This window comes from Pteropus alecto, unplaced genomic scaffold, assembly GCF_000325575.1.
Source record: "Pteropus alecto unplaced genomic scaffold, ASM32557v1 scaffold251, whole genome shotgun sequence".
Lineage (NCBI taxonomy): Eukaryota > Metazoa > Chordata > Mammalia > Chiroptera > Pteropodidae > Pteropus > Pteropus alecto.
Window position 1 is genome coordinate 2,955,293 of NW_006431048.1, and position 13,780 is coordinate 2,969,072.

At 34.2% G+C, this 13,780-nt stretch overlaps 1 protein-coding gene across 1 annotated transcript in view; it reads left to right on the plus strand.

Annotated features, from left to right (window-relative positions):
- Positions 1–13,780, plus strand: part of SEC22A (SEC22 homolog A, vesicle trafficking protein) — a 56,817-nt gene that overhangs the window by 30,494 nt on the left and 12,543 nt on the right. Inside the window, exon 5 of the mRNA XM_006905572.3 lies at positions 3,277–3,392. Within this exon, the coding sequence (XP_006905634.1) occupies positions 3,277–3,392 (116 nt within the window). The remainder of the gene's footprint in view (positions 1–3,276; positions 3,393–13,780) is intronic.

Sequence of the window (13,780 nt, forward strand, 5' to 3'; positions counted from 1 at the left end):
AACAATGCCCAATAGCAAAGCAATTAAGAGCATGAATTCTAGAGTCAGGCTACCTGGATTTAAATCCTAGTCATCTACTTACTTTGGGCAAGTTACTCAATCTACCTAAACTTTAGTTCTCTGTCTGGAAAAAAAAAAAAAAAATAAAGAAAGGTAATTATAGTGCCTACTGCATTGGGTTCTTGGAAGGATGAAATGAGATCGTGTATATAAAGCGCTTGGTGCCTGGCACCTTGAGAGCAGCCACTGTTGGTAGAAACAGTAGGGGTGGGGCGGGGTTGGGGGGGGAGGTGGTTGAAGATGCTGTTATTATTTGCCTCTCATTTCCATCTCCATGTTCTTTTCTCATATTCTTTTCTCTGCATGGAATGTGGTACTTCTCATTTGTACTTGTCTAAATTTTATCCATCATTAAAGATTTTCCCTTATTCTCTTACCACTTCTGTGTTACCACCTTACTTCCAGTTATTTTTCCTCTTTAGAATTCCCTAACTCTTTTAGTTTAGAATACTTATTACTTTTCATATGCTTACCTATCCACTCTCTTTTAAAAGATGAGAAGTTCCTTCAGGATAGATTGTGTAATTCAATTTTCACATCTTCTGAAGCATAGCATCTTACAAAGAATTGTGCTAAAATGTACATGCTGAATAAAAATATTAATTCACTAGAACCAATAGCCCTTTGGTTCCAAGGAATTTGCTCTTCTTTAGAAACTTTTGTAAACTCTCCATTAATCATAGGTACTTTCGGAGAAAAAATTATTTTTTTGTAATGAAAATGCCACTCGTGGGCCCAAGGAGACTAATTAAAGAAAAAGCATGATAGCAGAAGACAATAATAGTAAAAACAAAACAAAAACTCACCACATGACACTGTTTTGGATTCAGAAAAACAAATTTTATTCTACATTGCCTCTCATTTGTTATTGCTCCAAATCCACTATTCCTAATGGTGACTATCATGGTGCCAAATTGAACTGTGAAGTAAGCACTTGTGGATAACAATGGATATAAAATCTGTTTTTCTGAAGAAAAAAGCATATAAAATAAAACATAATACATTAAAATGTGATTAAAGGTCTCATTCAGTCTGTTAAAATGTGAAGTTGTCCTTAAGGAGTGTTACCCTCGTATTGTGTGCAGATGGAGTTTTCTCTGGATAACCATTCCCCCAGGAGGAGAGGGTGAAGTGGGAGGGGATCGCCACTTGAAAATTTCTTTCCCACAGTGGTTTTTAGCATAATGCATGCCTTGTCCTTGTTAAAGGAGGCTTATCATTTGCTTTCATGCCTTTAAAAATATTTATGGTCATTTTGAAAAAATTTATAAATGGTATACTGTCATTATAAAGAGTGTGTGTGCTCCAAGGCCAAGAGGCGAGTGTTAGAAACTTAATAAATATTTAAGTTATATAGACATATTATTTACTCCTTAAATAGATGTTGACCAGCACATTAAAAAATGGTAATATTTTCCCATTCAAGAATAGCCATATTTTACTTGACCATAAAAAGCCAATGTTTTCTACTATAATACAGAATATTATTTGAGTTTTTTAGCAAGGTAAACTTGTTTTGTATACTTAAGCGTGACTTAAATAATCTATTGTCAAGTGGTTTTATGCTTGAGGCCCACATTAAGGATTTTTTTTATTTTTATTTTTTAATTAGAAGCCAATTCTTCCTCACTGTTGAGGGAGCACCATGAGGAGAGATGGAGAAGGGATGCAAAACATAACGAATTGGTAGACCAGTGGATAGATTTTTAAATTGTAAGATTTTTTTTCTCTACTGATGTAAAACTTGGTATCAGTACTTTACAAAGGCATTTAAATTTTTGTTTTCATATCAAAATCTCAAAGAAATTGATTGAGAGACCAAGCAGTAAGTTTGGGCACAGAAGAAATTTAAGAAAATGTTATATTAGCATTTTCTGCTGAACTTGAAGAATACTTTTTTGTGATAATGTGGGTTTTGTGTTTTTATGAACTGTTTAGGGAAGCTTTTCTGCTGGAGTGGCTGAATATAAGTTGCAAAGATGTAAGCCCTTCCTTATATTAATGTTCCACCTCATTAACTTCATTGTTAGGGCTTTTACACTTCAGTGATTTAAATAAAATAATCTAAATGTAGTTCTGTTGTCCTCTCTTTCCATCTGTCTTCCTTCTGAGTCTAGATGATTATGCAGTTTTGTGTTTTCATTTGGACTCTTGTTAATTCTATTAAGTGCAAAATGGTGATGAAGGGAAGCTATTGTGTAACTAAATACAATATTGAAATGTCTTATGCTGCTGAAGCCCTGACAGATAAGGAAATGTGTTTGTGAAGATAATCTAGTCACTTCTTCAACTGGTGTTTTATCATTTGTACCTTTGAGTTGGTCTTCAGAGGCCAGGAACTTCATAGCTTTAAGACTCCATTGTATTGTTGAGTTCACATTGGTGATTACAGTTGACCCTTGAACAACGCAGAAGGTAGGGGCATCGACCCCTGTGTAATCAAAAATCTGTGTGTAACTTTCAATTCCCCCAAAACTTAATTACTAATAGCCTACTGTTGACCGGAAGCCTTACTGATAACATAAACAGTCAATTAAAACATATTTTTGTATGTATTATATACTGTATTCTTACAATAAAGTAAGCTAGAAAAATATGTTATTGAGAAAATCATAGGAAAAGGCATTTAAAGTACTGTAAGTATTTATTGGAAAAAATCCATATGTAAGTGGATTTTGACCCATGTTCAAGGGTCAGCCGTATATATGAGCTTTCATATATATCCTCTGGTATTTATAGCCCTGGAACCTAAATAAGGGAGAGTTTTGCTTAAAAGCAAACTATATTGGTCCTTAAAAATGTTTTCTAAGCATTTTCAGGAAAAGTAGGAATTATGCAGTGAATTTCCAAGCAAAGTCACCTTGGCGAATATTTGCAACTGCTTGCAAATGGTAGACATATTTAGGCAGTAAGGTTTTTTCTACATGATTTACTGCCAGATGCGAGAACTCCTTAGCAGTATATAACCCAAATGCAAGTTAGATGTCTTTGTTAAAAATGTAGAGAAAAATAAGTTAACTAGAGTTCAGGGGAGTGAAGCTGTCATGTTGTCAGACATTTTGCATTTAAAAAGTTAATTACTAAGATAAATCATTAGATAATTTTATGAAGATTCATCTATATATTTAAATTGAGCAGTGAATTTTATTTTACATAAGTTTAGATATTGGTATGAGATATTGATGTTCATTTCTAACCATTTCTTTTATTTTTCAGGTCACCAGCGACTGGAACCAGCCACACTGTCAGGAATTGTGGCATTTATCCTTAGTCTTTTATGTGGAGCTCTGAATTTAATTAGAGGCTTTCACGCCATAGAAAGTCTCCTGCAGGTACTGTACTATTTTTGTAATTTCAAGTGACTGTGACTATTGATTTTACTTGTTACACAATTGATTTGAATTGATTTAGATATTAGTACAACTTACAATGTATGCTCAGATTCTGTATTCTTTATACCTGCCTTAGTCACCCCTTCCTCTAAAAACACTGATTTCAAAAAAAAAAATAGACCCCACTGATTTCTAGCTGGTTTCTTTGACTCAATTAGCACATATTTATTTATTATCTACTCTGTAGGAGGCACTGTTTATGGGTTCTCTGGGGACACTAAGATATGTGTGACATGGGCCCTGCAGTCTCAGAGCCTAGAGTTGAATCAGAGTGGCAAAGAAATGTACAAATAATTGCCAAGGACACAGAGTATAGAAGAGGAGCGGTCATTGTGAGTCAGGATAGGAAAAGGAGGCTTTGTGGAGGAGGGGTAAGCTGGACTTGGAAGGATCTAAGTAAACAGAGAGGAATGGAAGAAAGAAGAGGACATTCTTGGGCAGGTTTTTGTCCCACCTCTGTGTAATCCTAGTTAGCTACTTTTTCCTTTTTTGTTGGTGCCTACCTGTGAAACCACTGATTTCTTCAGGTATTGCCAACTATTTAGTTTTCAGTGGAGTTTCTTCCAGAGACTGTGGCTATCAGAATATATTAACTTTTTCTCTTATTATTTTTGTAAAATTTTTTAAACTTTTCTTAAAGTTTAGCACATTTCAGACTATAGCTTTTTTCCCCTTTGTTTCTACTCACTTTCTCTGAAGACTTTTTGACACTTCCATACTGTAAATTAGTTCTTTTTTGAGGTCAGCATTAAACTCATACAAACTCATTCAACACACCTTATATTCTCTTTTTAAATTGCTGTTACTTTGAGGAACACTCAGAGTACAATTCGGAGTACCCTCTGAATGTCCTCAGCTGTATGAAGCCAGTAGCAGAGGGTATCACAGGTTCCAGGCAGCTGAGCTGTCCCTCAATTATGACGTGGGGAAGAGCATCTCATGACTTCTCAATTCCTCTTCCAAACATCCTGGGCCTGCAGGTAAAGCCCCCCCTTCCCTTTAAGGCACAGGACCACTGGCTGTTGTCCCTTGGTGTTCTCGTTCTTGTTCCTCTTCCCTAGCCAGGTTAGCTTTATTCCAGTAGGAGTTTAATTTAGATCCAGTTAGTCAATGTGCCAAAAAGAAACAAAGGCAATTTGGAGACTGCCAATTGAAAAAAAACTAATAAATAAGAAACTCTTTTCCTTTTTTTTTTTAATTTGATGTAGTGGAAAGAATATTAGTGTTAGGTGTATGAAGAGTTGATTTTTGTTTGTGGAAGAAAGAGAGAAGGTTGGCTTCCGCTCAGTTACTGATTAACTCTGTGACTTTGAGTAGCCTCTCCTTACTTTCTGGTCCTCAGTTTTATTGCTCATCAAATGAAGGACAAGGGGTGGATTTGATGAGTATTTCTCAATGTATGGGACACATTTATCAGTGGTTACACAATAGATGACTTTAGATGATAGAGTGGTGAAGATTTTTAATTTTAAGAATTATGTATTTAATATATATTAATATATAATATCTATGGTAAGGGATACTAGTTCATATTGATAGAGATATAAAACTTTCCTTTCAAAATAATTTTAACAAAAGATCAACTTTATGAAATTTATTACATAAATAATGGTGTAATTAGTATTTAGAATTGGCAAAAATTGTGAAGGTGGTACTCGAAGGTTAAAATTCTCTGGTTAAAAAATTATCTGATTGTTTGAAATTAGCAAATTAATAAATAAGGGAAGTGAGCAGACCTGGGTAGAGAAAAACTTTTATGCCACACAACCTTACCATTCCTAACTCAGAAGACTGCATAAGTTGTGGAACCTGAGGCTCAGACCACATTACTTCTAACTTAAAACTCAGACAGTGCTGTTATATATCCAAAAAATATTAAAGGAAATTATTTCTTTCAGGCACTCAGATATTCCTATTCTTTCTCTTCTTGGACTGATTCTTTCCTTCTCCCTCTTCTTATTTACAAACCTCAAAACTAAGGAAAGTAGTGTAAACTACAGCATTTCATGCATTTGACCTACTCTACCTATTTAATGCCTGCCTTAATTCCTAAGAGTTTCATGTTCTCCCTCTGATCAGTAATGTCTTTGCTTCATCGCAGTTGTTTTTTAGGTTTCAGACAATACAGGCATACCTCATTTTATTATATTTCACAGATGTTGGGAGTTTACAAATTGAAAGCAAAAAGATTACAACATGTTTTACTATGATACTTTGTTGAGGTGGTCTGGAACCAAACCCCCAGTATCTCTGAGGTATGCCTCTACTCTGATTAAACTAAATCCCACTTACATGTAACTGACTGATAGTGCTGAGAGTTCTCAGAACATTTACATTTTAAAAAGATGTTATAGGCCAGTGTCTCTCATGAACATTGATGCAAAAAACCCCAACAAAGTATTACCAAATTAAATCCAATGATGTATAAAAATAATTATATACCACAACCAAGTGGGATTAATTCTAGGTGTGCAAAGCTGGTTCAGCATTTGAAAATCAATAAATATAATCCATCACATTATAAAGAAGAAAAATAATATGATCACATCAGTAGTTGCAGAAAAAACATTTGACAAAATTCAGCATCTATTCATGAACTCACAGGAAACTAGAAATAAAGGGGAACTTCTTTAACTTGGTAAAGAACATCTAAAGAAACCCTACAGCTAATATCATATTTGATGAGAAACTAGATGCTTTCTCCCTAAGATCAGGCACAAGACAAGGATGTCACCTCTCATCATTCCTATTAAGCATTTTACTGGAAGAGCTAGTAATGTAATAAAACAAGAAAAGAAAGCAGATGGTATAGAGATTGGGAAAGAAGAAATACAACTGTTTTTATACACAGATAGTATGATTATCTGTATAGAAAATCCCAAAAATCAAGTACTGGCACTCAAGTGATTATTAGTAAGGTCACAGAATTCAAAGTTAATACATAAAAGTCAATTGCTTTCCTATATATCAGCAAGGAACAATTGAAATTTGAAATTAAAATAACTATCATTTATATTGGCATCCTCAAAATTGAGGCACTTAAGAATAAACCTAACAAAGTATGTACAAGATCTATATAAAAAAAAGTATAAAACCCTGATAAAAGAAATCAAAGAAATCTAAATAAACAGAGATATTCCATGTTCATGGATAGGAAGATGCAATATTGTTAAGATACGGGTTTTTCCCAACTTAATCTATAGATTCAACACAATTCCAATCAAAGTCCCAGCAAGTTATTTTATGGATATTGATAAAATGATTCTAAAGTGTATACGGAGTGGCAAAAGACCTAGAATAGCCAATGCAATATTGAAGAAAAAAGAAGAGGACACACTACCCAACTCCAAGACTTAATATTAAGCTATAATAATTAAGACAGTGTGGTACTGGCAAAACAGTAGGCAAATAGATCAATGGAACAGAATAAAGAGCCGAGAAATATACCTTTAGAATATAGTCAATTGATTTTTGACAAAAGAGCAAAACTAATTCAGTAGAAAAAGGATATTTTTTTCAACAAATGGTGCTAGAACAAGAAAATGAATCTAGACATTCAGAAAAATGAATCTAGACATAGATCTTACACCTTTAACCAAAAAAGTTAACTCAAAATAGATTACAGACCTAAATGAAAAACAAAAAATATAAAACTTATGAAAAGTAACAGAAGACCAAGATAACCTTGGGTCTGGCGATGAATTTTTAGATACAGTACCAAAAGCATGATCCATGAAAGGAAAAATTGGTAAATTGGACTTAATTTAAAAACCTCTGCTCTGCGAAGGACATTAAGAGAATGAAAAGATAAGCTGCAGACTAGGAGAAAATATTTGCAGAACACATCTGACAAAGCACATGTGTCTAAAATGTACAAAGAACTCAAAATTCAATAAAAAAAAATGAGCAAAAGAACTGAACAGACACCTCACCAAAGTCGATGTCCAGGAGACAAGCATATGAAAAGATACTCAACATCATATGTCATTAAAGAATTGCAAATTAAAACAATAAGATATCGCTAAAGATCTATTAGGATGGTGAAATCCAAAGAAATGACAATGTTAAATGCTGATGAAGATTTGGAACAATTGTAACTCTTCATTCATTGCTGGCGGGAACGCAAAATGAGACAGTCACTTTGGAAGATAGTGCGGCTGTTTCTCACAAAGCTAAACATAACCATAAGATCCATCAATCATGCTCCTAGGTGTATTTACCCAAATGAGCAGAAAACTTACATCCACACAAAAACCTGCACATGAATGTTTATCTCAGCTTTATTCATAATTTCAAAAAACTAGAAGTAACTAAAATGTCCTTCAAAAGGTGAATGGATAAACAAACTGGCAGCCTGTACAACGGAATATTATTCAGTAATGAAAAGAAATGAGCTATCAAACCAAAGAGAAGACATGGCCAAATCTTAACTTCATATTGCTTAATGAAAGAAGCCAATCTGAAAAAACTACTTACTATATGATTACATCTATATGACATTCTGGAAAAAGCAAAACTATAGCGATAGTAAAAAGATTAGTGGTTGCCAGGGGTTTGGAGGGAGGATGAAGGGTTGAATAGTTGGAGCATGGGATTTTTAGGGCAGTGAAATTATTCCGTATGTTACTGTAATGGTGGTGAAGTCATTATACATTTCTCAAAAATTATAGAATGTAGAATACAAAGAGTGAACCCTAATGTAAACTATAGGTTTTAGTTAATAATGTGTCACTATTGGTACATCAATTGTAACAAATGTACCACATTAATGCAGGATGTTCATAATAGAGGAAACTGTGCAGGGGAAAGAACAGGTATATGGGCACTCTGTACTGCTTAATTATCTGTAAACCTAAAACTGATCTATAGATAAAAGTCTATTAATTTAACACACACACACCCCACATTAAAACAAAGACTGGAAAGGGAAGAGAGTTCTTCCAACTTCGATATTTCCTTAGGTGTGGCTCCACTTAGGTTAAGTTCAGTTAGCTCTTAGGAAACAGTAGATGAAGCTTTCTCTTTTCCTGGAGGGGCTGCACCTTCCCATTCACACAGGCCAGAAAGGGACCTCAGAACCCCAGCCAGAATAGAGCTCAGGTTCAGGAATCTGATTCATGTTTCAAGGTCAGATGCACAATTTTGTGTCCTCTGAGAACAGTGATCATTTTGAGGAAGCCAGTGAGAGATCGACAGACAAGGTCCTCTGACCTTGCACCCACCAGTCCCCAACTACTCTCACCAAAGATGACCTGGGAAAATAACAAAGTATGTTAATTTTCATAAAGAAACTCTGGAAAGATAAGAAACGAATAAAGGTAGTGGAAACTGGACAGATGGGAAGCAGACTAAAAACAAGACTTAACAATATATACCTTCTTATATGTTATTTTTATTTTTGAATCATATAAATATATTACCTATTTAGATTTTAAATAATAAAAATGAATATTTATTAGCACTTGTTATGTAAGCAGGAAAAAAAAACCAACTTTTATTAACCCAGCTTAATAGGTAGATTTTCAAGTAACACAATTTTAGGCAGAGTAAAGGTAAATATTGAAAGGCTAGGGAATGCTGAGCATTTTTCCTGGGTTTTTGTAGCTTCTTTTTGTCTTTATCTTAGAGTCAGCAGTTTCCCTAGAAGCTTGAAGGTTTTCTGTTTTAAACAGTTTCTTAAAATTGTACCAGTCATGGGGTAATTACGGATAGGGAAAAGGTTAGAGTGGTCTTTTTTATTAGTAGGTCATTTATAATTTGGGGACTCTCTGGATGCTTGTATCTTTGAAGATGTGTCTCTCTGATGGTTGACATGGAATCTTTCTTTTTCACTGTTGCCCTAGACTAAATTTACTCCAACAATGTTTCTTTCTTACTTGATCCAAGGAACTGTAAATTGGTCCATTTGGGATTTTTAGCTATCTGGAAACTCGGGACAACTGGTTGCATATGTTCCCTTAGCATTGTTTTTAAATCTTTGTCTTGCTGTAACCCATCTGACATATTCAGCATACACTCATCAATAGTTAAGGTTCCTGAAACAAGGTGCTCAGAAGAGCGAGGAAACAATAGCGTGCAAGCTTGGGAGAAATGCAGTCACAGGTAGTTTTAAAAGATTTTCCAACAAATTCTGATTCTCTCATCTAAATGAGAATCACCGCTTTTGGAAATTCACTAGACTAAAAGTAGAGACTCCCGTTACTCTAGTTTTTGGAGATTTTATATCTATGTAGAAAAAAATGTTCTAGTAAGTAACTGGTGCTTGGAAATATTTTTCTTTGTCTTGTTATAAGAATAATGAGAGAGTACTATGTAGTGTTGGAAATATCTGCCTTCTAAGGATCATGTCCTAAAAGATAAAATGGATGATAGGCAAAGAAAAGGAGAAAATGAAATGTCAGAATGCAGAGGTCACTGTGATAAGTATACTGGATTAGGGGTGCAAACCAGATTAATTTCAACAAGTACATCTTTTATAGTCTGAATCAACCTGAAAGAAAAATACGTGCAAAATTGGGGACCTGAGGTCTCTCACTTTTAATTCTCCCTCATTAGATCCTATTTTGTCATTGTTCATGACTTGGGTAAAAGGTTCTTTTTGTTTCCACCTAAGCCATTGAACTTAAGACATACTCTTAGTGTTTTCTCTGGTTTGTTATATTTTGTGTCAGGAATAATCTCTGGAGTCGTGATAGATAATTTTTGGTCAGTAAAGTAGATATTTTTGAGGTAGTTTGCTATGTAGATGTGAATGAAAATCCAGGACATGGGACTTACACCTTTATCTGTTTTGAAGTTACCTGTAGTGGAGTCATTCAGATCATAGTGGTGATAGAGGAAGCAGAGAGGCAGAACCCAGATTAAGTGATCTCAGTATTTCTTTAATACTTGATTTAAGAGCAAAGGATTTAGTTGGGGATCATATTTTTACATCTAGCTGAAAATGTGTAGTATATTTCCTGAGTATGAGCAATATATCAATTTAAAGTTTACTTCTTTAAGGCCATGAATTCTAAACGCTCTTTCAAACGCTAAAAATGATTGCCACATTTATCTTCTTGTATGTAACTTGGTGCCTGAAGCACATTTAAATTTGAGAACCCACATGAATTAATATTTCTCTATATTGTTAATGTTGTTTGAAAATTCAGCACAAGTTTGTTTCTTCTAGATTAATAACTGCCTCTTAGGGTGATAACAAGGGATTTATTAAAATTATGTAGCATTGAAGGTTTCTTTGGTATCTAAGTTTAGACTGGGGAAGTTTAGAATGAGTACAGTTTTTTTTTTAAGTTGGTAATTTGATTTGGTGTTCACAATAATGTGTAAATTAGATTATATTTTCACTCATTTGCTAACTTTGTTCTGAGTTTAGAGATGTTAATAAGTTTATTGTGAGTTGGCACCTCATGAATGCATAAGCTTTTATCACATTCGGTTTATATTACCTGTTTTCCTTTAAGGATCAACCTTGAAACAATGATATTAATTAGGCTTATGCCAACCTAGATGTAATTTGCATGTGTTGCATTAGGGAAAACATTGAGTTTTCTGATACAGCAGTGGAAATGCTGGCATGGAAGTTAGGATACCTGGGATGGATTACTTTACCTTTTTGGATCTTATTTTCCTGTTCTGCAAGTTGCAGGTTTTAGACTACATAGGCTCGAGGACCAGTTCAGGACAAATGTTCTAAGACTTTTTGATTCTAAAATTGTTTGTAATAGCTACTACAAAGCAGAAGTAATTAACTTGCTTTTATTTCTTGAGTTCTTTATTTCTCATGCATCTGTTAAAGAAATCACATACCTGTTAAAGCTCAGTGGAAGTTTTTGATTTATTTAGTGGTATAATATCTATGCTAATATTTTAAGCAGTGCTTGCTTGCTTTCAAAAGAAATAAAAGTATTTTTCCTGATTCTGTGCTCATTGTTAAAGAATTGGGGGGAAATGCATAAAGAAGAAAATAAAAATCATCTCCACATTTTCTCTGTATTTTATATATACATATACATAGATACATACATATATACAAATTTACATGTATACATAGCTATTATATAATTTTGTAGCCTTTTTTCACTTGATTAAAAAATGAGTATAGCTTAATTATAACAAACATTTTAATAGTATCTTAATACATTGTGTGGCTATTACATAAGCCTCTGCTTACCTCTTCATTCTCACCTTAAAATTTTTTCCCTTTGTTAGTTTTCAAAGCAATATTTTGGTACTCTGTCATTCCTCAAAAGTGAATGTGATGTTTTAAACTTTTTTATTTGAACTCCTGACCTCTGCCCCCTCCTTCCCTGCACCACTCCACCCCTACTGTCATCGCTCTGTCCTGTCCCACCTCCAACTTCTGTCCCCTTTCTGAACCTCTGCCCAACCTTTCCCCAACCTCTGGCTATTCCCTCACCTACATTTCATCTGCTTCCTCTCTACTGGCTCTTTTCTCTCAGCTTATCGGCAGGCTTGCCAATCTTTAAAACACAAAAACTCTGAAAGAACCTCTTGATGTATGTTCTATTCTGAGTTTTTGAAGGAGTAGACCATGTTTCTTGTCTCTACTCTCTTACCTCTGTTCTCTTAGTCTCCTGTCATCTCTTTTCTGCCTTCATAGTTTTTTCAAATAGCTATCTTTAAGCTCACCAGTAACCTTCTGATTGTCAAATATTGCACCCATCCTCGAGGCCTTGTCCTGTGTGCCCTTTCTGCCCCATCTCACATACTGTTCATTTCTTCCTTTTAAAATTACTTTGTAATTTAAAAAATGTTTATTTTAGAAAACTTAGAAGTAAAATAAATCACCACTGTTTGCTGTATTACATAGTTTTTCTTGACATTCTCTCATCCCTTCATTTCCATGAAACAATTTTCTTCTGCTATATTTCTTTTCTTTCTCTTCTCATTCCTCAGTTTATTGGTAAACTTTCTTTCTCCACCTGTCCTTTAAATAGTGGCCATTCTCCATTGTTCTGTCCTTGGCTTTATATTCTTCTAACTCTATACCTTATCCTTGGATATTTTCATAATGGTCTTTAAAAAAAAAATTGATACATGTACATACACAGTAAAATGTACAGTACACATGGTAAATTTCAGAGCCTATAATTTTTACACAAAGTAATTTTTTTCTAACTTCTCCCTAGAGTAAACCACTGGTATATCCTAGAGAGATTATATGCATATGCTAGTGTGTGTGTGTGTGTATTATATGTATATATTTATATATTATTTATTATTCATTTCAAATTATTTCTATATAAATGACAGTATACCCTTCATACTGATTTACATCTTTTTCTACCTATTAGGAGAAAAAGGAGATCATTTTATATCTGTATCTAGAGATCTATTATTACATTGTTTTTCATCTGTATTCCCTTTTCCCCTACCACACAACATTTTTTTTTCACGAAATGTCACCACAACTGATGCAAAGGATTTTTCTACCTTGTCCATCAATTTTTTTAAAAAAATTTATTTATTTAAATTAGTTTCAAGTATACAGTACGTTGGTTAGACATCTAATATTGTTCATAAGACGATCCCCCCAATTGCTGCCTCCCTCCCCTGGCCCTCCACCTAGCATCCTATTAATGCTAACTGCATCCCTTCTGCAGTGCTCCCCATCCCCTAACTGCATTCCTTCTGCAGTGCTCCCCATCCCCGCCACTACACAACATTTTATGTTGAAAAATGCAAACTTACAGAAAGGTTTTAAAAAAATACAATTAATAGTCACCTGTATCTATACCTACCTTTCTTATTTCTCTATTAAATGAATCATTTGAAAGTGAAATTATAAGTCTTGTGACAGTATATTCCAAAATTATTCAATGTTTTTTCTAATCATATATTATCACAATCCCTTTATTACACCCAAGAAATTTAAGATCAGTGTGGTATTATTTAATGTAAAGTCTCTATTTAAGTTTCCACAATTGACCCAAATGTCCTTCCTGGTATTTTTTCCTCTATCTAATCTAGAGACCAGTCAAGAGTGAAGGCTTGCACTTGGTTGTCATAGGCCTCTTTTTCATTTCACTACTATTTAAATAGATGACTACTAACTAGATCTTTAGGTCAGATCCTTTCCTGAAGCAGACTTAAATATCTTCTAAAATATAATTATTTGAATGTCCCACTACCAACTCCAAAAAAGCATGTCCAAAATGAACTCAGTTTCTACTCTCAAATGTATTTTTCCTCCTGTAGTCCCAGTTTAATTGGAATGTTATCATTCAAATGTTGCCTAAACAAGACATCTGGGAGTCATCTTAGCCTCTTCCCTCTTTGAGACTGTACGTGCTACTCGCTTTACC